Consider the following 27,167-nt stretch of genomic DNA (forward strand, 5'->3'; position numbering starts at 1 on the left):
TTCATAAGAAAGGTTTTGCATGAGGACTCATTTTGAAACAGAGGCACAAGGTAACTCGGCAATGACCTAATTTCTTCAAGCTGGATAGTGGTGGGACAGGGGGGGGGGGGGGGGAGAGGACTTCAGTGGGGAAGAACATACACTCTTAAAAGTATTTTGATACCTAGGATACCAGCAGCTTTTTCGCTTGCAGTCTCTTGCATCATTGTATTTTCTGTTCGATAACGCATTGCAATCTTTTTGAACTGCATGAGCTGATCAGTCATTACTAGCGGGTTCGATTTGGAATACCTTGGACAGCGACCACGTGGATGATGGCAGCCGCAGTAGATGCAGTTGGCTCATGCTTCAACCTGGGTCATTGAGTAAGGCTATTAAAAGCGAACTGCAGCTTGTAATAATTACAATAACTTCCTTCACAGCAATCAATAAAATTCACATCCCAAGCAATTTGGGTTTTATTTCATTCTTGTACTCTACTTATGTAATTTTTTGCACTATATATCCTTACAGTGAATGTGCTTTACATAATAATAATAATGAACGAGGACAACTAGCACCTAAATTAGTTGTCCCATGTACATGGAAAAAAGGTATAAAAACATATTACAATTCACTCAACTTGTAAGAAACTTGGGCTTGCCAAGAACTAACTTGATTCCTCTGCCCATCCACTGTAACATTAGCCTTGGTGTTAAAGGCATTGTTTAAGACCAGGGGTGGATCTAGGGGGGGGGGGGGGGTGCAGGGGTGCACAAACTCCCCCCCTCCAATTGTTTACCTCAACAGTCAGTTATGCCATTCCTTAGTGGTGCACCCCCATTCTAAGCTTAGTTCCAGGCGCTCTGACTAACTTACAGTAGACAGAACATTCCAAATTTCATAACTTCCAATTCAGGGATTTTGCATACAAATATTTGCCAAAACCAGGAACCAAGCTGCTTTGGCTCCTTCTTGGTGTAGGAGACACAGGGCATATCACAACAGAACACCACCCTATAACCCTATTGTTTTAATTGCTTCCTTGTTCTACATTTGTATATTGTTTTATGTCACTGTGTCTTCTACACAAAGTAAGTCCTCAATCTTGAATTATTAAATACCTTTTTTGGTCATTCAACATCCTAATGACTACTTTGATAGTATCTAACTGAGCCAATGGCTGTGAGAATATGTACAAAATCTGAATCTAAAAAAAATATCTATTTTGAAACCTAGTAGATTAAAAATCTGGTTTAAAAACATTGAAGGTTAAGAATAAGGTAAATGTGTTGATGTCATCATTATTATTATTACTATTATTATCATCACAAATATTTGAGTTTTTCTGGTGCTTTTACTTTAATATTCTTAAAAAAAAAGGCACTAAAGAGAAACCAAGGATGGAATTAAAATTTGTTTATTTGCTCAGGTAAGTTTCAATTTACTTGGGCAAGTACATACAAGTTTTGGTGAATTTTGTAAGGTAAAAATTGAATAAACTCTTCATTCGTATACATCTATATACGTGGTTTTTTTCTTACCCCCAGCCCCTTTTTTTTCTCTCTTCAAAGGGTTCCAAAACTTGTGACATGAAAGATAAACATTTTCAAGTCACAGAGAATGCACATGTAATTGTAAGGGCTATTACTAGAATTCTACTTGAACACCAATGCAAATACTGCAATCTGTACACTATCAGCCACTAGTGTGCAGTGGCTGGAGGTCGTCTACCAAATGGCGATGTTTGTTTTGTTTTTCCAAAGTTTTGGAAGAACATTTTGATGCAAAATCATGATAAATATTAAATTTCTGAGAAGACCAAAACAAGGACGTTTACAGTTTCTTTGACTTTTAAAAACTTGAAATTTTTGAAAAAAATGATGCACACACACACAACTGTAATTTCAAATGACAATTCAATCCTGGAACAATCTTTCTGAGGCACAAAATAAAATAATACATAGAGAAATAATTGGAAACTGTTATTTCAAGTAAATTTTAGTTAGAATTCTAAAAACAATTAGATTATTTGCTCTCAATTGCTATTAGGTGATAGTTGCTTCGGCCTTTGGCCTCATCAACTTTGAACTAATAGAAATCTCGAGCTCATAATCTAATTGTTAAATAATATTTAATTTCTAAAACTAACTGTGACCAGTGAATTGGTACTACAAATTGACAAAATAAGCGAAATGATCACAAACACAATAGTGAAAACCTCCAAGCCACAACTACATAGTTCTTATGCAAATATCTGACAGGTTAATTTCATCAGTCATGAGAAAATCCTCTAAAAAACTGGAATGTTAGTGAATTTTTCTCTACAGGCACCTGCAATCAAGCAGTAGTACAAAAATTTCAAATACCCCACCACTGGGATTAAGATGAGAGCAAAAGCCTGACTATTGGCAGGGGGGATGGACACTACTGGAATTGACCGATACTTGTAATGAGAGATAAAAGTCATTTAATAATTTCTTTTTAAAAAAGGTCAAGTTCCCATATAGGAAATATAGAGGAAGCCCAGAAGCTCATTAGCAACATCCCTCATCTCTGGTTTGAATTTTTTTCATCCATTAGACTAGCAGAAATGATTCTCCTTGGTAGAACTGCACACCATCGTAAGACCTAAGAGCTGACTAATGACCCTTTCTTGATGGACTCCTCCAGTTTTGATAACCACCTAGAAAGCAAAACAAATTACTTTCAGAGTCACAAATAAGTGCAATGTAAATTTACACATGATTAATACACATAGAATACAAAAAGTATACACAGTTAAGAGGGGGCGTGGCCGAGTGGTTAGGTGCCAGACTTGAAATCTGAAGGTTGTGGGTCCAACCACTAGCTTGAGTTGTTTCAATGGAGACCCAAGTTTGACTCAAGTTTGTGTCTCTTTGGTCTCTCTGGGCATAACTTATTAGAATTTATATTTCAAGCTTTTAGACTTACTAAGAGCATTGGATTGTCATTGTCTACTAATTCAAAAAACCCTTACCTAGTTCTATCCATTTCACTCTCGGCAGCTAAGTTGTAAGTCCTTAATGATGCCTCAGAGGAAACAGCACTGAAGCAAAATTTCTTGCCTGTGTGGTCCCCCACTTGAATTGTGTAATCAAGCAGCTTAGCCACACCCAGAGCAACAGTGTTAGACATGTCTGAATAATAGTAGAGAAAACCATTCTTCAGGACAAAGTAGCGGCGTCTCCAAGTCTTGATGTTGTGTCCTTGTTTAAAGAGGTAACCATGGCAATCAGGGTCTCTGATTGACAGAGCAGGGATACTGACGTTGTGTACATTGCCTTCAAAAAGGTTAAATGGATTGGACTAGAGAGAGACAACAAAATATAATAATTCCATGTTAATTATCGCATGACTGTTAAATTTTAAACTAGTAGTAATCGTAGGTTTGGTATGTTAAAAAGCAAAAATTCCAGGAACAGCATTTTGTGCCTGAGCTGTTAGGTAGGTGTGAAATTGGCCTCCTTCTACCAGGGGCAAAAAAAAAATGAATTGATCGCAAAGCATGTGCTTACGAGAGGGTTTGTTGTTGTTTATACATGTATTACATGATATTAGTTACAACCAGTCAGTAAAAAACACGGACTACAGTCAGTAGGCTGCATTTAGTCCACAGTCTGCGCTTAACGCCTGACTCTGTGTTTTATACCCAGTCTGTAATACTTAGTCCACCTTTTATAACTAAGTCCATGTTTTATACCCAATCTGTAGTCCACAGTCTGCAGTCTGCAGTCTACAGTCTATGTTTTATACTGGCCAAGTAAATCAACACAAACGATGCCTGTTCCGTTGGTATGCAAGATGATGTGCTTATGTTACCAAAACTAGGACAATTATTCTGTTTACGAACACGACTTTGAATTGCCTTGGCTTTGGGGAAACAGCTAAAGGGCATTTTCACTTCCAAAACAATAAAGCGGAGGACATGTTGGTGTGCCAAAGCATTCGCCCCTGAAAAATTTTTTTGGGGGGGGACCAAATTGGTGTCCATAGAAAGATACATACAGGAAAACTCAATTTTCCTCCATTAGAACTCCATTCTGTTGAAAGCAATTAATATAATTCTATTTTGTTCCCATCATAAGACCTTTAATTAGTCAATGCACTATCAAGGCGAGACTCAGCAAAATACATGATACCTGGTACCTGATTCTTAATAGGTTAATCAGAGTGAACCCACTAAGCTGTAAACAAGTTTTAAGTCACCTCTCACAAGTCTAATTAACTTACAGTACTTGGCCTTTATTCATTCCATTTATAAATTCCATTTAAAATACATACACTGCCTGAAGATCCTTTGATAGCGTCCGTCATAGCCATGATCCACTTCTTCATGTCCATGTCACTTCCTGCACACATGTAGTATGTCCTTGCACCTCCTTTGGTCAGCTTGAGGCAGTGATCCTTGTTTACTTCTGGTGCTTTTGAGACAGAGTAGTTTGCCATAATGATAACACCACAGGGAACCTTGTCTTTAGATTGTTTGTAGTAGTAGAGACAGTTATCCCTTCGTAGCACAAACCTGGAAAAGAATTCAAAACTTTACAACTTAATTTTGTGAAAACTAGCTAACTAATAACAAAATAAAATACTAGAATGTATAGGTAGGTAAAGTCTGCACATGAGCCAAGTGGCCACCAAGCTGGAGCTTATCCTGGTTTCTGTAGCATGAAGCGACTAGAATTATTTTTAGTCCCACCTGGATGGGATGCTAGTCCATTGCAGGGTTAACCCCAGCATGAAGTTCGCTGGTACCCATTTAAACACCTGGGTGGGGAGAGGCACTGTGAGAGTAGAGCGTCTTGCCCAAGAACACAACACAACACAATGTCCCCAGCCAGGGCTCAAACCCTGACCACTGTTGTTGTTGTTACAGGTGCATGGCTGGAAAATTTTTATAAGGTACATATCTCCTGGATGCTGTGTTGCCAGTACAATCAGTGCCACCCCTTCTCAGATGTAAAAATTAGCTTTTCCATGTTATATCTTAAAGAGAAATAGTAGAAGACTGTGTTCCTACGCTTTCAAAGAAATAATGTCTCTAAAGTTGAGTTCTAGAAAAACTCCTGAACGCACTGTCTTGCGTTCCACTCATGTGTCCACTAACAGTTTTTCTAGACCTCAAGCTTGCATTAAAACTTGTCTCTATGAGAACAAGGAACATCATCTTCTATTTGGTAACTAAATGACAGACATCTTCTGTCAGCAGAAAATACAAACATGTATTCAGAACTGCTAGATATGTCTCACCATCTTTTCCGCCAATTTTTGGGTGTTAAGCCAGTACCACCCATCTTTAGCAGGTGTCCTCTGATATAATCTATAATTAAAACAACAATAAAACAGTTTGTGAAAGTTTTGCAAATTAAGTTTCACTCTGGTTTCTGCAAGCTTCGCTGGTGGAGGTCATGCAAGGAAAGCGAACGTAAGGTTGCAAGAAAAATCAGAAATCAGGTCACTAGTAAAAATTAACTCAATCCTAAGAAAAAAGATGGTGATTGTACATTTTACCACAATACCAGGGGTTCCATTAACGGCCAAGCACCGACCAAATTGACCGGCTGTGAGGACAATTCTGCCCGGCTGGTTTGACGATCTAGCGGAAAATTTTATACAAAGAAGTTTAGTCCTAATAGTATTGCCCATCTGGGAAAAGCTGGAGTTGCCCTCCTGTTGAAAACACTAAATGAAACCCCCACAATACATGTACCAATGCAAACCTAGCACAGTCCATTAGACAAAAAAGCCATATTTTTGCTTTATTTGCCCCTGTACTAACAACATTGTGTATGCTAGGTTTGAAGATTTTAGAATTTCTCTGTATGTTTTTGTGAGCATTGTGGAGGTTTTTGTGCACTAAGAATTATGGGTAAATGTACCAGATGTCATTTCTTTTTTTTTTACAATAACTGCAGAAATTCTTGTGCGCTTATTGGCTAAGTTTCATTGTCAATAAGTGGACAGACGCATCAATTTATGACACAACGAACGAGAGCAGACAATCTGACAATTTGTTATTGTGAAAATGAATTGATGGCAGTTTTTCATGCATCTGTCCTGTTATTGACAATGAATCTCGTCATAACATTGTAAAAGTAGTTCGCAGATCACCTTGTGGATCCACAGCTGCTTTGACAATGTTATGACGAAATTCATGATCAATAACAGGACAGACATATGAAAAACTGACGTCAATTTGTTAATTTTACACAGGATTCACCAGGAGTGCAGGCATGAATGTGACAAGGTAAGGTAAGGTAAAGGTAAAATCTTTATTTAGACACGGTATTTCCTTCAGGACTATACAATATTTAATTTAAATAAATCTAACTCCCTAACTAATTTAATATTGTAAATAACTACTAGAATAAGAGAAATGATAAAAACCTGCTTTACAAGGAAGCCGTGTATAAAAACAAAATAAAATTTATATAAGACCACTGTCAAAATCATAGTTCTTCAACTTAGATTTAAATTGATTAAGGGAGAGCGATTGTCTAATATTCAAGGGCAGACTATTCCATAGTACAACTCCGCTGTAAGAAAGACTTCTTTTACAGTAATTAGTGTGGGGCTGTGGGATTGCAAGTGTACCATCACTATCTCTTAGCTTATAAGTCAAAGTATCGGAACGGAAGACAAAGCGTGAACAAAGATATTCTGGAACCATATTATTTACAATCTTGTACATCATTATTGATTTATTAACAAGGCGTTGACGGTCCAGTTTAACCCAGTTGACCATCCTCAACAATTCATCAGTATTATGATCGTAATTTGAAAAAGTTATGACGCGTGCTGCCCGATTTTGTAATTTTTGTAACTTTTGAGAAAGAGTTTTAGAACAGGATCCCCACACCGAACTGCAGTAATCGAGATGAGGTTGCACTAATGAATTGTAAACGGAAAGTAAAGTCTTATATGGGACCGAATACCTAATATGTTTAATGGCGTTAATGCCAGAAGCAATCTTTTTGGAAAGCTCAAGGGAAAGCAGATAACTTGATTTGTCACACACAAACTCAAGGGAAAGTAAAGTCTTATATGGGACCGAATACCTAATACGTTTAATGGCGCTAATGCCAGAAGCAATCTTTTTGGAAAGCTCAAGGGAAAGCAGATAACTTGACTTGTCACACACAAGCTCAAGGGAAAGCAGATAACTTGACTTGTCACACACAAACATTATTTACCCAAATCCACAGTAGTGATCATGAGTGCAAGACGTAAAACCACATATAAGTTGAATGTAGTAACTCAGTTCACTATACATGTAGGAGATGGCAGAGGTTTCATTAACGTTTCCAGTAGGATGGCAACTGGTTTTCACATGCAGGCAAAACTTTTTGAACTGAACTTCTTTATCAGAAAAACTTTGCTTGAGATCCTTTAATTGTCAAACAAGATGCAGACAAAATCATCTTAACAGCCGGTTAATTTGCCTGGTCCCTGAATCGAACCTCATCGAAACCCCTGTGATGGTGTGTGAAATTTACACATAGAAAGAAAATGGCATGATTTGTTCCCAGGGATATTATCCATACACACAAAAATGACTTATCAAGGGTTGACAAAATTGGACAAGTGATCAGTAAAACTCACCATCTTTGGGAGATTTTCCATCTGCATTATCACCTTTGTCAAAACTTTCCTTGAAGTCCCTCTCTGAAACAGTTGAGGAGTCTGATGACAAGCGATCCCGGTCTGTTTCTAGGTGCCAGGACTTTCTAGATGCTCCATGACTGTCAGGATCGAATGTGCCATCCTCATCATCATCACCATAATCAGAAGGTGTGTCAGAATCAATGCCATCCTCTGACATGTTAGAACTGCCTTCATTGTCCAAGGAATCCAGGCCTTTATTCTCTGGAATTCCACTTTCATCAGTAGTAACTTCAATGTCAGGTATAGGTGTGCAAGCCTTTGCAACTTCCATGTCAAGTTTATCCACACAATCTGACTTCTCTTCTGTGTCATTATTAGAATCCCTAGCTATTGTTTCTCCATGTGATTCCTCAGTGCACAATGGTTCTTTCTCATCGACTGTGTGTCCAGTGTTTACTTCTGCATCAGATGTTTCACTCTTACCCACTTCATTACTCTCAACTTTTGTATCTTCATTAGTTGGTATATCTTCATTACCTGGTATATCTTGATTATCTGACACAGAGTTTTCCATTTTAATCTCCTGTACTTCTACAACATCCACTTCAGTTCCCTTGCTCTCACTATGGATGTTATCTACAGGTACTGCATCTTTACAAATCTTGTCAGTATCTTCCACCAAAGTTTCGTCAGTACCCGAGTGAACAGTGACTGCATTTAAATCTACATCTGTCTCACCATCAGCTGCCTTTACATCATTTTCTTGGACAGGCAGGACATTAGATTCTTCATCTGCAGCACCTTTATTCACTACTCTTTCATCCGCCACTTTTGTCTCAGCAGTGTCCATGACAGTGGTGTCAGAGGCAACCTGTCCATCCATTTGATTCTCAAGAGTCTGACCCTCCGGAGTCTCTGCAATTGCATTAAATTCTTTTCCAACGCTGTTCTCTGCAGAACCTTTTACACTGTTTGATCGTTTCATCTCTGTCACAGCTGAGGACAACTGCTCCTCTAGGCCTACAAGATCCATCATGGCCTTTGACAACCTCTTGGCAACATCTGCTTTAGATGTACTGGGGTCATTTTCACTCAAGGCCTCTTCTTTATCATCTGAAGAAACAGCACAGACAACATCAACTTCTGCTGAATCAGGTGAAATTACTTCATTATCAGTTGTTCCTACGTCATTGCTTTCTGTCCCTTCTTCCAAATTTTTGGTTCCACAACTTAGTTCTTCAGTTCTATTTACTTCATTTGTGATATCAGAACTTGATTGTAAACTAGCAGTTGGGGCGCTTAGTTCCTCAGGTTTGGTTTCGTCACATACAGGATTTGCCAAGACCTCCTCACTGCTTGCTACTGGTCCTTCTGTGGCACTTTGCACAGCATTATCACCAGAATTTAAGTGCTCATCAGCAGTGTCCGATGCTGTAGAATCAAGTGTCTCTACATTACTACTTGTTTGAGCACACATAGACTGTTCTCCAGTACCACTACTGACATCTGTAGCCTGTGAAGAAATAGGATCAGAAATCTCTCTGGTTGTTGATTCACTCTGATCAGGTGTTCCATTTGGAGTACTTTTCTTGTCAGTCTCCGTTGTTCCACGTTGATCATTTGTTCCATTCAGCACATCTGTCTGCGGTTCATCCGAGCTGCTATTGAAATCTGGAAGTTGTGAAACAGAAGGATCAGAAACAGCATTTATAATCTCTTGATCACTGACAGTCTCTCTCTCTCCATTTGCACCGCTGTTGATGTCTTTGACCTCACCAGCACAAGGAACAGAAGCCCCTATTGTTTCTCCTGTTGTATCCTTCTGTGTGTCTGTCTGTTCATTGTGGAGTTCGGGATTGTTGGCAATCTCCATGAACGACTCAAACAGCTCATCAGGAGTTGCATCATCAGTGTGTGAAAGTTCTTGGGAACATTTTTCTTCTGGATTAGTTTCCTGGTTCATGACACAACCAGTATCATCACTTGCTTCTTCAGACATTGTGCACACCTGTAGCTAAATCATCAAGCTGCCATAAAATTCTTAAAGGATCCTGAGTAGAAAAAAGTTGAGATACTTAACACATGAAGTGGGAGGGAAGACAAGAAGAGAGGGAAGGACTGGAGCTGGAAAAGCAGTGACCTACATGTAGTAGTTAGTACACTGGACCAGAAATCAAGGAGCCTCAGGGCTCTATTTATTTGATTTTCCAAAGCAAATTCTGAAGGGGATAATGCCAACGAAACATACACGTACACAGTGGGAACAAATGAAATTTAAAAGCCCACTTCCTTTGTTCAAGTGCCTTTAGTACTTAAAGCATATAATTTGTTCCAACCTGTATTTTGACATCAATTATATACGAAATCTTATAGTAGCTGGGCTAAAAAGTGCCAAATTAATAACCGCTGATTAGCAAATATTCTCTCAAAACACACAGTTCCATTTTATGTAAATTGACAGCTAATTAGGCAAGCTTGAATACACAACTTAATTTTTTGGCAGTATTTTCTTTTTCTGCCCTGTCAAGCTCAACACTTGACTAGTCACACCACTCTTGTCTGGTCATAAGCCAATCATGATCATGGACGCTGTCAACACACTTCAATAATTTATGCAATCTAGCTTCAGCACACACTAGGAAGCATGGTGTATGAAATATCAGCTGCCACTCTAATCTTGGCACGATGCAGCAGACTGCTGGACTTAATGTTGTTTGCCATATTAAACTAAGACTGTCTCGGAGCCAAACTTCTGTCCTACTTAAATTATCAGTCAGGTTTCACACATCAGTGAAATAGCATTTTAAATCCAGCTTACAGAGGTTATGGGTGATATCATTCGACAAAAATTCTCACTGGAAAAAAATTCCTTCCAGGTAGTACAGTCAACCAGAAAATCTTGCTCCATTCTTATGAGATTTTTGGAAATATTTGTCATCATGAAATTAAAAGTGCCCAACGTTCAGAACATAATTTTTAAACTGATAACATATTATCAAGACAGTAATGTTTGTTTGTCTCTCTTTAATTCTCATAACCAGTCTTGTTGAACAAGGCAACATATTTGATATCGTATTACAAGGAAACAATAAGTTGAGCAACAATTTACAGGATTCCAGTGGGCTAAAAGAAAGTTTTTGAATACTGTAGTCTGATTTTGGTTGAAGAAAGAAACACTAACCTTTATAGCCAAACTTCTGGAGAAACCACAAATTAACTCGCTCAGTCATTTCCCGTGCGTTGGCTTAATATCTCGCGATAGCTGCTACCAATTAGCTTCCAGATCTGAGGAAGACAAATTCTACGTCCCAGTTTGTTTGAAAAAATACAAAAAATCGAGAACATCGCTGCAGCCCAGCTGCGAAAACAGACCTCAAAGCATTTAGTTATGCAAATTTTAAGAGCTTCCGAGAAACAAGCTGAAAGCCATAACATATTTATCAGCTAAATTCAATCCATCATTTCAACTTTTAAAATACACAGTAACACATTCATTTAAGACCACATCTATAGGAATTCAAGACTTCTTAATCGACGAATTCGTAGCGTTTTGGACGTTGACGCTGAAATTATTCACTTAACGTAGTCAAAGTTAATAGGCTTAATTCTTTATTGATGAACCTCTGAGTGTAGACCAAAAATTTGATTTCATTTGCGAAGGCACCAATGATGGAAGTTTTGCCGATGGTTAGCATAGAAAAACCGCCATCTTCTGCACCAATTAATGATGTGAAGGTAGACAAATTCGCGAAGAAATCGGAGGAAAACTAACAACGTAAAACGGTGAAGTTTCAGTCACATTCAGAAGTTCGATGAAAGCATTGCAGCGGTGAAATCTTACCTTCGAATGTCACCTTGAGATGATTTCTTGCATACTCGATCGAAGTCACCGTCCTCCTTCTTCAAACAATATCAGATGCAATCAAAGTTTCCTCGTTGAATGGATGGACATCTGAATAAAGATTAGCTCTTGGCAAACAATCCAAAACGTCGATGGTTTGCTAAAATAAAACCCCACAGTTTCTTCTCAGCATACGGGAAGTCAAGAGACTAAAACGTACCCTTTGTAGTCAAAGCTGTCAATCACTCTCGGACAAATAAAGCCGCGGGCGAGTCGCGGGAATTTTCGCGTTTTGTTTTCTCTTGAACTTTCGCTTTTATTCATAGTTCATTAGCAACCAGGAAAAACAGTATAAAATTACACCAGAGGCTCATGGAGCGATAAGTGGACGGATGGGTCAAAGATCGCTTTGAGGCGTTTGATGCTAGCTGATGCTACATTGTGAGATCAGAAAAACCCTTTTGGGTTTCTTGCTGGGACATGGTTAGGACGGGTTACTGACTGACTGCACTGAGTCATGACTGAGTGGAAATCTGATAGATTGTGATTGATTCCACCAAATTTCAGTAACGACCTCCCCATTGGGTGGAAGAGGAGCTCAAAAGCATGTGAGCCAAAAAAAAAAAAAACGTTTTTACAACATTGGGTGAGGCTGAAATCTCCAATGCCCTTCCTGCGTCCGATATCCGGAACAAAGCAACAATCTTGTAGTTGTCTATTAATACTTGAGTACTTCCTTCCCGTGAGAGGAAATTGCACCGTATGCGCAAGCTGAAAGTATTGGGGTACAGTCAGGTACAGTGTATATTACCAAGACTCTACCAAGCTTAAGGTCTGACCTAAAGTTCCGGCCCTAAAACCTTTTTTACCCGTTCCATATAGACTATAAAAGAAGAGACACGGTTAAACCCCTATTTTGGGCGGGTCAGGGAGAGTTTAGGGACTGGACGGTCTCAAAAGGTATGGTTTTTGAGCTGCTTTAGTCTGACAAAGGGTAAAGATTTAGACCGTTTTGGTCTGAATTAGGGTATGTTTTTCACTCTGGCTTGGCATTGACAGGAGCTTATGGAGTTGGGTACTTTTTTTAACAAGGGACTAATCTCTTCCGCTTCATCATTGGCAACTTTTTAGGCCTTCTAGAAGCCATTTCTGGTTAGTGGCGGTCTGAGTTAGAGTCGTGCACTAACATTAGTGGTCTGGAATGGGGTATTGATTTTTGGCTCAAGTCTAAAATAGGGGATGGAAATTGGGAAAATACGGATATGGGAAGGGTTTTCAATGTTAGGGCCGCACACCCGCCACCAAAAACTTTGGGGAGTACTAACTAGTTCTGCTCCAGTCACTTAGGTTGACCAACCTAACCTTGCGAGCCCGAAAATGTTTGCCCCCACCCACTCCCGACAAGTGTACATTTGTATTTATTTTCTCGTTCCCACCCTACCCCTGAACACAGATCATTTCAAGATGGCGAACGCTGTGTATTGTAGGTCCTTGTGAGCGGTTTTCTATCATGTTTATCTCAGTCAAGACTAGATTAAGCCTTTTTCGATTGCTGGCAACCAGGAGCGTTCGAACGAATGCGATCTCGCTACAAAGCACGCCAGAGAAAGAAAGCAATCGACAACGCTTGGTCATTTTAGGCACCGGTTGGGGCAGCTACAGCGTGCTGAAGCAAATCAACAAGAAACTGTTTGATGTTATCGTTGTCAGTCCGCGCAACCACTTCCTTTTTACGCCACTGCTGTGCAGTACAACTGTGGGAACGTTAGAATTTCGAAGCATCATAGAGCCGATTAGAAACACAGGATTTCGAGACGAACACCATTTTCAGCTAGCAGAAGCCGTGGAATTGCGTCCAGATGAACACACAATTGTGTGCAAAAGTACTTTGAACGATGATCGATACAATCTGACGTACGATAAATTAGTCATTGGAGTAGGTGCCATTAGCAACACCTTTGGCGTCCCGGGAGTTTACGAACATGCATTCTTTCTCAAAGAAATTGCGGACGCAAGACAGATTAGGAATCAAATTCTTAAAAACTTCGAACTGGCTTTGCAACCTGGCGTTGCTGAAGAGGAAAAGAAGCGCCTGCTACACTTTGTGATAGTTGGAGGTGGTCCAACAGGGGTGGAGTTTGGTGCAGAGTTATACGACTTTGTAAAACAGGATGTCACAAGATTGTATGTACACGAGAAGGCTAACGTTAGTGTGACATTGATCGAGGCAAGGCAGATCCTGCCATCTTTTGATGAAAAGCTCCGCACTTTTGCAGAAAAAAAGATGAGACAGAGGGACCAGTTTGATCTTGTGCAAAGTAGTGTGACAGAAGTGCATGCTGATCACATCAGGCTGCAAGATGGGACAATAATGCCCTGTGGTTTAGTTGTGTGGTCTACAGGGCTCGCTCCAAGACAATTTACTGGTAAGCAAACAATATAATTGCCGTCCTTTATGCCAGCTGACGCTATGGAGATGACAGACTAAACAATACAATGTTAAAGGGTTGGTTCAAATGCCTCTCCTATCATGTGTTAAGCCAAAAGAGACAGGGGAGGCACCAAAATGGCATACAGTTTTTATCAATTAAACACTGTCTGACCAGAGTAGACTAAAAAATCCTTGAAGAAATTATTCTAGTTATAAACATAAACTTTCTGTGTAATGGCAAAATGTCATGAGATGTTGAGTGTTGCAAACAATGAATAGAGACCCTTCCTAAGTAAAGATCAGGGCCCAGTTGTTCGAAGGCTGGAGAAGGCTATCCATTGGAAAAATCACTATCCAGTTGATAAGTGTTAACAATACAAACCACCTCCTTTGCTGGATAGTGATTTATCTGGTGGATAGCATTATCCACCTTTCAAGCAACCTGGGCCAGGCGTTTTCAGGATAATGGTTATAACACCCATGGATAGTAATCCATCCAGTGAGGACTCTTCATCTAAAAGAAACAAAAGCATTTAAAAGTTGAATTGATCCTTAATCCCTAATATTGCAGGGAGGAAAAAACCCACATCCAGTTGCTAGGGGCAAGTAAATTTTGTTTTTGGGCAGGTGAAAATAGAAGTTCAGTGGCCCTCTGGGCAAGTGAAGTTAGCCTCAGTAGTCTTGACGTGAGTCTGAATGAAAATGTCAGCTTGATAAATTAATGATATTTTCCAGTCAGAAGCCATTTCAAAACTTGAGACTGCAAGAGTAGTAAAAAATTGATTAGAAAGCATGGATTAGTTAGGAATCCAAACATACGCAGTTCAGGTTTGTTCCCTGACTGCCATACTGGCCGCCATGTCAGCAAGTAATGTTTAAGTGGAGGTAAGTGAAAACAGAAATTTACTGGCCCAATTTTTTTTCCTGCTCTATATTGCCAGTGGTTAAAATAGATATTGCCAAAATAATATTAAGCGAGAAGTGGAAGGAGAAGATGTCAGGTATAAGATGTGTGCTCAAACTGATCTTTCTCAAATAAGGAATGGTTTTGACATGAACAACGGGACGGGGGAAGGATCATAGTGGAAATGTACTTGTACTCCATCCTCCCAGTCTGTTTGAGCTTTTAAAATTTATATTAGTTATTGTTTCAAGCTTCAGTGGATCTTCCAAAGAACAGCAACAGTCAGCTACTGGTTGATCGATTTCTCAGGGTGAAAGGAATCAGTGATGAGTCCATATTTGCCATTGGTGACTGCTCCTTTGTTGAAACCAGCCCCTACCCCTGCACTGCGCAAGTTGCAGAACGTGAGGGCAGTTATGTGGCAAAGTCCTTGGGACTCATAGCACAAGGGAAAGGTTCTGAGGTGGAGCCTTTCTCCTGGAAAAATATCGGCATGCTGGCTTACCTTGGAGATTATCAGGGCTTGGCTGATTTTCCCACAAGCAAGTTGCAAGGCTTCAAGTCATGGATTCTTTGGAGATCGGTGTACTTCACCAAGCTGGGCAGTTGGAGGTCGAGATTTCAGGTGCCATTCGATTGGATGAGAACATTTATATGGGGAAGGGATGTGTCTCAATTTTAAAGGGCGCTGTGGATAAACGGAGTGTTACAGTGAAAGTCAGAAAACCGTGAACTCCTAAAATATATCAGGAATGTTTATTGTGGCCAATCACGAGTGAGATCTTCAACCACAGAGACCACAGAAAACAGATGAGTTTCTATCAGTCTTGGAATTACAGGTTATTTAAACACTAGCAAGTGGTTTTACAGATTACAAATGGGTTTGTTTACGCAACTTTGTCATTGAATAGGCTTCCACGCCGTATACTAACGATTTGTAAAATACTCTTCGCAACGAGTGAGTATCTCAGATAGTAGACAAAGACAGACAGATTTTTTTCGAACTAATTTATGTTAGTTGCATTTATTTTGCCAGTTAAGTTCTCCAAAATTGTTTCTGCGGTGTGAAATTTCGCTAGAAGTTTGAAGTTTTACTACAAAAACAATTTCTGTCAGTCATTGCTTTTAAGATCACTTGAAATCAGACTTTTCTACTGTAAATTGAATAGCAGAAAGCGAGGAAATTCGTTAAGTGTATTCCACAGAAATTCTCCTAAATACAGCAACGATTAGAGAGGTAAACTCGACTGAAATTGACTCAAATTTTACGGCGAGAGAAAGACAGGATTATGTGCCATTACAGCGCCAAGCTACAAACAACCAAGCAACTCTCACAACTTCAAAACACTCAATTGAATTTACTTACAGCGACTTTCCTTGCCATTTTAAAGGGAACAGAGATAAACTTGCGTTGACTAATTGTCAATGGATGTGTAAAAAAGGTAAAAGATTGACGACTACTGTTAACTTTTTGGAGCAAACTTTAGGCAACGGGAAAAAAATCCGACCTGTGGGCCGTATCATAAAAAGCTGGACAGGTTACATGCGTATGGTTAGTCGATCAAATTCGATGATTTAGGATTCCAGCCCACTCAGATGCTTGAGAAAAAATAATAGCAGGTATTTAGACTTTCAGTGATATATAAACACAGAGGGTGTACCTTGGGACATAGCGAAAGCCAAAAACTAAATGTTTCATAGATCTGTGATTGATGGAATACATCTGTTTTCTATGGTTTCTGTAGTTGAAGATCTTGCTGATGATTGGTTAAAACTTGATAAACATTCCAGACATACTTTAAGCGTTCATGGTTTTCTGACTTTCACTGTAAGCCTGGTTCACACTTGTCAGATAAGCACAAGCATAAGAACAAGAAAACACTAGTGTGCACCACAAGTGGGAAGTGGCGTAAAATAATTCAACCATCGATGTAACTTGTGCTTCGCATCCATATGTTGATAGTGTGAACATCCTTCTGCTTGTGCTTCTGTTCATGCTTGTGTGAGTCAAAAGTGTGAACCATTTTTCAGTGTACATAGCTGCTATTTAAGCCTTGGAGGTAGTCCACAAATTCATTTTCTTTAAAAATAGCTTATAATAAGTTAATAATTGGCTGGTTTTTAATAATTAACAATTATTGGACGAGGTTGAGCAAAATATCGCGATTTGTCAGTGAAGATCAGATCAATTATTTGCTGAGGCCGAAGGCTGAGGAAAATAATTGATCTGCAAGACACTGACAAATAATGCTATTTTGTGATAACCGGGTTCAATAATTGTTTTATCATTTGATCTCCAAATTTGCTTTCTTGTTTAAATCACTCTCTGACAGCTCAGGGGTCAAGGGAGCAATCTGCCATTGTTCACCAGAGATCATGGTTACAATTACGCATGAGCAGAATATTATTTGCAGCTAAACACATTTAGACGGTACTACGCATGAGCAAACCGTTATATGTAGGGAGTTATTTGCAGGTCATGTGGTTGGCTCTTGGCCAATGAAAAGGAAGAAAAAATGCATGGAATGATGGTTATTTTTATTAGAACAGTGCCAGTGACTCTATACTCATGTACACGTACATTTACATCTAGAACAAAGAACCATGGTCAGCAAGTATTGATTAATGTTGTCAGCAGTTAACAGTTAAAGTCCTCTTGGCTTCATAAGTCGCCAAATATCCAAGGAAATGCCTGCTTTTTGAAGCTGTTGTACAATTTCGTACTCTGAAAAAATGAAAGTGAAGTGTACGTTGTAGCATTAATTATAATAATTATAATACTTTAGTTAGCAAAATAGTTTAAACATTGTCACATTATTATCAAATGATAAAGGTGTCCATTTTATTCTGGTCACAATTGACTATTTTACCCAAATTCATTAACCATATTCATCAAATATTATATAGCTTATACACGTATACAATTAAAAAAAGTAGCTAGTCTGTTAAACAGCATTTATCCCATACTCAGTGGCAAAATGTAATAATGATCATCATAGAATTTGATTACTCTACACAATATATTAAAAAAATAATAACAAAAGGCAAATGCTGTCAACCTGGTATATAAATGTTCAGCATACCACCCTACACAAAAGGAAGCCAGCCAATATTGATCTGGAACACAGAGAGAACGTACTTTAATCACGAGCCTGGTTTCCCTTCGATCAAGCTTCTACTCCTGCTTAACCTGTGATAAGTATACGCATGCCATCGTGTATTGTAAGTTAGCGAAATTGACTTTTCCTTATTGAAAAATTACGTATTTTTTGGCGTGAACCAACAAACAGCAGTCCTGTCCAAATAACAAAACTAAAATCCATCCTGGTTGGTCAGTGAAATCAAAAAGAACTCCAATTCATAGACTGCTTCTGTTGGCATTTGTTGTATCTTTGCTGCGTACACAAAAAGCGGCATTATCGCTCTTTTTTTCAAACTTCGAATATGGAATCTTGTAGGAACGAAACGAGATTGCAATTTTGTGCTACACTAACATGTAATGGTCATGGAAGGTTTTTGTTTCATCGAGACCAACGTAAATACTCTGGTCGATATATTCTTCTGTTTCCTTTTTACCCCATTTTCAGAAATAACCGTAGCCGTGACCACGCCTTCTCACAGGTTAGGAGAAGGTCGCCTTGTCCTCTTATGTTTTGGGGTTTCTTATGAAACAGCTAGTTAAAATTAGCACGACAGGCCACGAGACACCTTCAGGGGTGAGGGTGATGCAGTCTTTACAATGGTCTAGTTCAGCCTTTTCCTTTCAAATATTCAACAGTTGAATGTTAACTGGTTGTTTTCAATCAAATTTAGTGCCGATTCTGAGATATATCTCGACAATGTTAGCAGTTGTTTCACGGCAGAAAGATTTCATCTCTAGATGATACAGTAAGATCCACCACAAGAGTGTAAATAAGCTATACCACACAGAAATGCTCAATAGTTTCCAATTGAATCATTCGACACCTTGGGATCTCTAAGCGCAAGCATAAGAACAAGAAAACACTAGTGTGCAGTGTGCAAGTTTTGCTTTGGCTCTAGATGAAAAGTTAAGGCTCCGTCCGCACTGCGCCGGAGGAATTCGAAAAACAGCTTTATTTCTATATCTACTACGGTTAGGCCTACCGTCCACACTAATCTGTCACGAAAACGGTGCTTCTCGAAAACGCTCTTTAAACCGCAAGAATTTAAAAACGCCGGCTTTTCGTTTTCGTGTGGACAGAAAAAATATCGAAAACAGAACTTTTCGAAAACGACGACGTCACGCAAATTATGTGATTTCCCTGACCGAATTTTCTTCAAACACAAATCCAGAATGATTGTTGCGTTTTTAAATTCCTCCGGCGTAGTGTGGACGGAGAACATCTGATGCGCTTTCAGAGTGTAACCTCCGTTTTCAAATTCCTCCGGCGTAGTGTGGACGGAAAACATTGAATGCGCTTTCAGAGTGCAACCTCCGTTTTCAAATTCCTACTGGGTAGTGTGGACGGGGCCTAAGATTAACCCGACTCGGCGAGAAAACACTGAAGTTAAGAAACGCTGATGTCACCTATGTGTGTTAAATCGCAGTTAAATGTCAACTTGGAAATAGCAAAGTGACTTAAGTAAACGTTGGCGTCAGAGCAGAATAAAGGAATATGACGCTCTTCACATCAGCTTTTCAAAATAGCTGTTCATCTCCAACTTTGATAACAGATGAGAGAAGTGTTTTCTTTGTCCGCCGACGCAGTACAACAGTTTGTTTCGAAACACACGTAGACAGAACATTTCACCATTTCCATACAGCTTGTACCATTGATAAATTGCCCAGCTGCCACCCAGTGTTTTTTTCTTTCAATAATCGTTTGCGTATGAAAGCTGCGATATTATAAGCTAATCGCGTAATACAAGCAAACTTTGACATATGTGGGACGTCCAGTGGTTCCTTCACTCAGGTGGTGCATAAATTACACCTCTTTTAGCCACGCCCTCCAGCACACAACCGGATGAGGTCATGGTTGTGTAGTTCTCCTGTAAACCACAAAGAGATCATGATAAATCGCAAATGTCGGCACTATAATGTCTGCTAACTAAGTGGGAATCTTGTAAATATGAAGCTGACTTGTTTGTTGTCAAATTTGTGGCTGATTTTGGGCCTTTGGTTGTTGGCGACCTTAGTAGGGCAAGTCCAAAGTAATGGCGAGAATTGGGGTCCTGCTCCTCTACCTTGGCATGCGCCAAAAACAAATATCTATCAAAGGTCATTTTATGGCCCCAAATATGAGACGCAAACTTCAGCCGCGGCAGAACGACTCCAGAATGACATTGGAAACGGACCAAATATTCCTCAAAACTGGAACACGCCAAAATCAAATCTTTATCCAAGACCCTTTTATGGCCCCAGACAAGAACTACAAACGCCAGCGAAGTTAGTACAACCCAAGAATAGTTATGGAAATAGGCATAATATTCCTCAAAACTGGAACACGGCAAAATCAAATGTTTACCAAAGAACATATTATGGGCCCAGACACGGAGTGCAAACGGCAACAACGGCAGTGCGACTCCAGAGCGATACTGGTTACAGGAATAACATTCCTCGAAATTGGAACCGACCGAAAATCAACGTTAACCAGAGATCATTCTATGGTTCTAGTTATAAAATCAGAAAGACAACCTCAGCATTGCAAATACAGAATAGCATTGGTAATAGGTATAATGTTCCTAGAAACAGGAATGTCCCAAGACTAAGCCACTATCAAAGACCGTTCTATGGTTCCAAGCACAAAGTGCATACGAAAGCCCCAGCAGGACGACCTCCAAATGGTATTGGGTACAGGCGTACCGTTCCCCGAGAGTGGAACGCTCCAAATGCATACCTTAACCAAAAACAATTCTATGGCTCGAGTTATAAAGTACGAAAGCCAACATCTGCATTACAGCGCCAGAATAGATTTGGAAAAGGGGGTGGATTTTCTCGAAATTGGAACGATCTTAACACAAACACTTACCAAAACCCTTTCTATGGCCCCAAGCGTAAAGTGCAAACTGCAGCCACGGCAGCACGACTCCAGAACAGTGTTGGAAACGGACGTGATTTTGCTAAATATTGGAACGGTCCAGACAAAAACGTTCAGCGAAAACCGTTTTATGACACCAACCATAATTTCGTAGAGACAAACCCACCATCACGACTCAAGAATGGTATCGGGAGTAGACGCAATATTCCTCGAAATTGGATCCCTTTTAAAGGAAACCTTTACCAGATACCATTATATGGCACTCACCGTGGAGCGGGAAAGACACAGTCTCCCGAAGGTCCAGTGATAATGCGCAGTACAGTAGAACACACACTACTTGGGAGAAGTATCGCTCCCCGAATTGCGAAATGGTTGTCTACTGTTCAACGTAATCGAATACCTCAGACTGAGGAGATCAGAAGTCCAGTACGAGCTTTTATCACAACATCTGGAGTCGACAGCAGGACAGTAGATTTTTCAGAACCACGTTCACCAAGTAACTATCAGTTGGAGGAATATGCCATGGGACAAAAACTGGAACCCGTGCCAACCCAAAGCACCAGCGACGTATATAATTCTGGGGACGTTGCACTTCAAACAGTTTTATCAAAGGTGAACCCAAGCGAAAACAGCCTCATTCCCGAAAGTGTGTCGAACCAACGGGCCACATCGAGAACTGGGTACATAGCAACTGCAACGGAGGAGGAACAAATGCCAGTGCCGAGAAAGTCTTACGTAACTACAAGCTATATAAGAAAGGAAAGCAGGCTAAACGATCCGAAACTAATTAGGCTGAGGCAGATTCTTCCGAATCTTAAAAAGCGGAGTCTCAATCAAACGACAGATAAAGACGCAAATCATTCTAATCATTCCATCCTAGGTGCTTGGGAGAGACGGCACCTTTCGAATGGTACTGGTAGCTTTAAGAAACGTAATTCGGAAAACTCGAGAGAAAAGAAATCCTCTATCCGTAAAGTGAAGGGACGACAAAATTGGAGCATCCTAAACGAGTTCACCCCTAACGTAAGACTTGCCACTATGACTTTGTTGAAGCAAAAGAGACAGAACGTACGCGAAAGAGAATTGACACGATTTGGACCAAAGGTTGAAAAGAAAAATTGGGACACCACACCAGTTCTTAACGGGGGACTACAAAACGTTTCCAGTTCAACGAAGCAAAACGAAAGGGGGGAGGGAGCGCCTCCGTCGTTGACAAAGCACAGTGTTTTCCTAAAACGGCATCATGCGAAGGCTCAGGGTGGCCCAAAGAGACATATAAAGAAGAATACTAGAAATTTTATAGATGGGAGGAACAGTGCATTTTACGTCAGTCCGAGTAAAGCATACCTGAACAGACATTTCTCGCCGTTTTATGAACGAAACTTTGAGCCATACTTCAATACTAGAGGGCAGTTCGAAGCTGCTCAAATGGGAATGGCGGAACGTATGGGTGCGATGCGATCACGAAGTTTGTTTCATTCTCTGGGCAATATCAATCCACAGTTTTTTTCTCAGAATCCCTTCCGGTACCCGGCCGTGCCTATGCCCCAGCAGTTTGAGGCGATGCGACCATATGGATTGCCAGCAAGAAACTTTCCATTTGGAAACAGCAGGGCGCAGAATTATTTTGGCACCCCTTGGAATATGAGACTAGCAAACCGAATGAGAGGGATGCAAGATGAGGAAAGTAACAATTTCGACATATTGCCTCAAGGTTCTTACAACCAGGAATCAGTACAACTAAATATGGAAGTAAACAAGTCTCCAGCAACCTCCTTGCAAGGGGACAGTGGTAAATTCACTGACAGCTACCAGAGCCCAGTGACTGAATCATCCAGCCAGATTCTCAAAATAGATAACAACAAGCTACTTGAAGGCCATCCTATGGTAAACTCGGAAAATGAATATGCTACTGATCAAGGCGTTTACGGAAAAACTAACCCTCGACTCACAGGAATGCAGGTTACAGATCAGTCAGCCACAATGCTAAACAAGTGGTACCCTGTAAGAACAGGCAAAGTGTCACTTATGACTGATCCTCGAAAGGTCTCCTCTCAATGGCCCTCTGGTCTTCCTGGACTGGATGTCGCTACCAAATTTAATCCACTGCAAGCAAGAGATTACCCCGCAGTTAACAGCCCCGCAATGCTCCATCGCTTTTATCAAGATAATGAACAGTATTTTCAGCCAAACGAGGGTGAGGCTGAAGAGGAGAACGCAAATAATTTTCCATCAAATTGGAATAATATCGAAAGTAACAATGTTGCATTCAACCGAGGTAGTCGCATCCCATATCCAGCCCTTACGATGATGGAAAGGACTGCAATGAACGGTATAGCGAATAACGGATACTTTCCAAATCCAGGTCCATATCCTGAATTTCAGTTTCCTTTCTTTCCAAGTTATGGTAGGAGAAAGAAACGCGAGGTACGCCAAGCTAATAACTCCATCCAGGTACCCCATGGGAAAAATAAAACCGTGGATGCAAAGAAGACAAGTCGCAATTCAAGCTTGGAAAATTCAAGTACTTCAGCAAATGAAAGCTACAGAATAAATAAGATGAAGAATGCTGAGAAACCCCACTTCAGTCACACGAAGAGTCATAACAAGAAAACTGTCATTAGAAAGAATTCCTCCAGGATTCGGAAACAGTTCAGATCTCCCAGAAATTTTGTTAACGCGGGGAGTTACCCTATGTATGCTGGCATTCCTTCATTCTTACCATTTTACGGGGAAACCAGCGATCCAAGAATGCGATTTATGTATCCCCAATTACCGGTAGAGGACCCAATAAACGACATGAAGAAGAAAGGGTACAAATTAGCGAGCGGAACGTTGCGTGCGAGCTTTCTAACTTTACCCAGACGGTGGCCCAACGTAGCTGCTGGACAACTGCCATCAATTCCACCCAATCAAGAACTTGCTTTTCCAGTTGGGCCCCCCCAATCTTTAATGGAACTGTCCCAGAAGGTAGACCAGTTTCCAGCTCAAGAGTTTACTTCGAGCGAAAGGGACCTATCACCTGAAACACAAAGGCAGGCTTCAAATGTTGAACCAAATACTGTCAGTTCCGCATTGAATATTTTGTCCTCCCAAGAGCCCCAAGAATCGTCAGGACAGCCTTCGATACGAAAACCTAGAAATGGACGCAATGCAGATCATGAATCGGAGCAGACATTCGTAACGTCTCCTCCTAGTTATTCATTTCGCATGGGGGGTGTCTCTCAGAGTTTTCAAGGTCTTCCTAATACCGGTGTACCAGAGTTTTCTGAGCAAAGTTCATCGGAATTCTCGGAAGGTCCTCAAAGTATACCAGAGAACGAGCTTCAAGGAAATGGACAGGGTTTAACCGGGAAAGGAGAACCATATTCACAGGAAGACGATGCTTTGGACAATGGTGCTGAAGATGAGAACGGAGAAAGTGAGTCAGTATTAACGCCTGGTTTGCTGGATGGTTTAGATGATGCACAGACGAGTCTGCTTAAAGAGCACATGGGGAACTTTGCGCCATTCAAACGGCCAGGTATGGGGTATTTTAATGCCTTTAGACCTTACCAGAAGGGGAAGAAACGGCCTCCTCCAGTAAATCGCTTGTCGCCCCCCGAACGACAAAACGCTCTTTTAGGGCAAAATGCAATGGCTGGACGGAAAGTTCATGGAGTTCTCCAACAACGAGCAACGTTTAGCACCAAACAAAATATTCAAGGAAATGCCCAAGGGAACATGCAAGGAAACATTTTAAGTGGTACCGCTTCGGGACGAAATAGCCACGTGCTAAGTCTGCCAAACTTATCCTTAAATACCATAGAGAAACTGATTGATTCAGCTGGTGGTGAGCAATCGAAAGGTGATTATGACCATGGCTATGGTTCCAGTTCGAAGAGTCCTGCAGGGAACAAAGTAACTGATGGAATTCCTGGTGCCCAAGATTCCTCCGAGCAAACTGGTGCTTCAGACTGGAATGTACACCACAGCCTTAACGAAAATGGGAAGTTCGTCCACAATTTTGACTGGAAGTCACCTCTGATCAGTCAAGCACAGTCACCATCCGACTTCAACTGGAAACTTGAGAGAGCCCTGACGGAATGGAAAGAGCCACCCAACGCAAATCACGATCCCGCTAATTCGGGTGGGACATTACCGGACAATCCACCGGAGAAAGTATTTGTACCGCCGAAAGGTTCCAATGGTAATCCTGACGTCGTTCCTGGATATACGTTTGATACCCAGGGCCAGAGGTCGGGACCACTGTTTCTTCCCAACCCGCCTCCCGAGCTTGGAGATGACACAAGTGCAGAAACCGTGCTGATGGTACCATCATCAGGAGACAAGTCAAAAGGAGAGGCTGGGGCGAAGAAAGAAAACATCAACAAGAAGGTCAAGACAAGTCAGAAAGAACAAACAATCTAGTCTGAGTTAGAAAGTCCTACCTTCCATTTTGTTGTAGAAACTTATGGAAAGAATTGTTTCCTCCTTAGGTTTGGGGAAGATTTCTTCACGTTATTGTAGTTAGTATCCTTCGGTTTGGGAGCTATCCAATAGGAACCCCGTTATAGTAATGATGCGGATTTTGATTGTTACCATTTGTACTGCTAAGGGTTTTCAGCTTCAAAGTTAAGGCAGCACCAGTTGTAGCATTTGGAGTTATCGAAAACCCGGGTCCAAAACTGCTTTATATTTATGACGTATGACATTGCTTTCGAAAACCATTTTCGAGTATAATGTGCTACAATCATGTGGTTTACCGTTAGAATGTGGGAAAATATTTACAATATATAATATTTTGGAACTGATAGTTACTCCACAAAGCGAGATTTTGGTAAAAGTTTGGTTTCCTGCTAACATTTGCCACAAGTTTCCGAGGCATTTAGATTTTGAGCCCCTTCCTGGGGCCCTTTAGGTTTTCTCCTTTTCAAACATAGATCAAAGCACCAAGGCAGCAAGTATATAACATTTAGACCAGTTTGAAAGGGAATGTGCAGTTCACTGTAAATCTTTTTAAATTTTTGTCCGTAGGTAAAATGTCCCCTACTGATGTCTGTTTAAATCTAAGACTTGCAGTTAGAATTCAGAGAATTTAATGGTACAAGAAGGCAAAATATTCTTTCTTGAGAATGCCGCACTTGAGAGTTCGACATCGACAAGAAACTGGTCCCATGCATGAGCTCCTTGCAATGATAATTGTTCGAATAATTCTATTCTTAGACAACGGCTATTTTAATAAAGAATAATGCGTTGGTAAAATGTCGTCACGAATTGCTAACGATCGTGGCAGCATCCAGATTTTCGCCTACTTTTTTTAAGGTCGCTTAATGGCAATAAGCCTTACATCTGAATGTTGCCACGAGTTACGGGGTGGCGGAAGCGCGATAAGTATTAGTGCTACGTGTCGATAAGTATTAGTGCTCTGTGTCACGAATACAGAAACTATCACAGAGCTCTGGGAGTCGCTATTTGGATCAGTGCTATTCATTATTACTGATGACCGGGGGGACTCCCGTATAAAAAGGACGGGGGTACTGGTCGTACCTCTGGTACCTCTTAGGGTGCTCAGCCTCAAAAGGTCCCACAGCAGGAGCTGTCGTGGTACCTTTCAGGGTATTGAACCAAAAGGTCAGCGTCAGTTCATAAGTTAGTTAAGAATTGGTACCTCTTAGGGGTGAAAAAGAATTCAAGCCACGTCCACAAAACAGGGTTTGGTACTTCTTTAGGGGTTGTGTTCAAAGTTTCCGACAAGTACCCCGGTCCTTTTTATAGGGAAGTCCCCCTCGGGATTGATTTTTCTTAGGAATAAAATAGTTTCGTAGACACTTTGAGGGATTATAACCACAGAGGAAGTAGCGCCCTACGACCAGAGGATACCAAGTACGTTAAAGCATGGGGTTACTGGAGTTAGTTTGACTATAAATCATTGCCGAATTTTCTCACAAACTCGTAAATCGGTGAACAGGTTTTGCTTTTGGTTCTATTGATTAATAAAAGAGCTTTTTTTTATTAGAGTCTTCAAATGTCTATCTGGTAGGTCCTTAGTTTCACTTAATTAATGACGAGTTTACAAATGAGCATGACTGGAATTTTTGTCGCAAAGCTGTTGACCGTATTGTGACCCACAGAGATTTTCTGGGTAAACGAGACGATCATTTCAAGCGGCAAAGGCTCGGAATATTTGACTTGTGTCTAGAAAACGTTTTTTGCTTGAATATTTCGCCTGCCACCAAGTCCTCAAATAAATGTTGGCTATTTTCCACGAAAAAGCACATGACATGTCAAAGGTTCATTCACATGTCCCAGTGTCGTCTGAAAACATTAAGACGGAATCCACCAGAAGTTCGAGTAACGAGTCGACAAAAACCTAGTACCCCTGAGATTATTTACATCGTATTG

General features: G+C 40.5%; 3 protein-coding genes across 4 annotated transcripts; 2 read left to right on the plus strand and 1 right to left on the minus strand.

Moving 5' to 3' along the window:
- Positions 1-429: 429 nt before the first annotated feature.
- LOC110041572 (uncharacterized) lies at positions 430-11,927 on the minus strand. Of its 2 annotated transcripts, XM_020746879.2 has the most exons (7): positions 11,450-11,927; positions 10,790-10,893; positions 7,606-9,659; positions 5,254-5,323; positions 4,285-4,525; positions 2,981-3,309; positions 430-2,665 (listed from the first exon to the last, which is right to left on the minus strand). In XM_020746879.2, exons 3-7 carry the CDS (start codon positions 9,605-9,607, stop codon positions 2,611-2,613), a joined length of 2,697 nt encoding a protein of 898 aa, XP_020602538.1. In that variant the 5' UTR covers positions 9,608-9,659; positions 10,790-10,893; positions 11,450-11,927; the 3' UTR covers positions 430-2,610. The 2 variants fall into 2 exon arrangements, with proteins under 2 accessions (XP_020602538.1, XP_020602539.1); XM_020746880.2 differs by lacking the exon at positions 10,790-10,893.
- Positions 11,928-12,903: 976 nt separating this feature from the next.
- LOC110041573 (uncharacterized) lies at positions 12,904-17,833 on the plus strand. Its single transcript, XM_020746881.2, has 2 exons — positions 12,904-13,875; positions 15,036-17,833. The coding sequence occupies exons 1-2, from the start codon at positions 12,960-12,962 to the stop codon at positions 15,464-15,466; spliced, it is 1,347 nt and encodes a 448-aa protein (XP_020602540.1). The 5' UTR covers positions 12,904-12,959; the 3' UTR covers positions 15,467-17,833.
- A 1,246-nt stretch (positions 17,834-19,079) lies between these two features.
- Positions 19,080-26,027, plus strand: LOC149105032 (uncharacterized). Its single transcript, XM_089271737.1, has one exon. It carries the CDS (start codon positions 19,875-19,877, stop codon positions 25,191-25,193), a length of 5,319 nt encoding a protein of 1,772 aa, XP_089127863.1. The 5' UTR covers positions 19,080-19,874; the 3' UTR covers positions 25,194-26,027.
- Positions 26,028-27,167: the final 1,140 nt, after the last annotated feature.

Source organism: Orbicella faveolata, unplaced genomic scaffold, assembly GCF_042242905.1.
Source record: "Orbicella faveolata isolate gen_17 unplaced genomic scaffold, um_ofav_v1 contig_34, whole genome shotgun sequence".
Taxonomy (NCBI): domain Eukaryota; kingdom Metazoa; phylum Cnidaria; class Anthozoa; order Scleractinia; family Merulinidae; genus Orbicella; species Orbicella faveolata.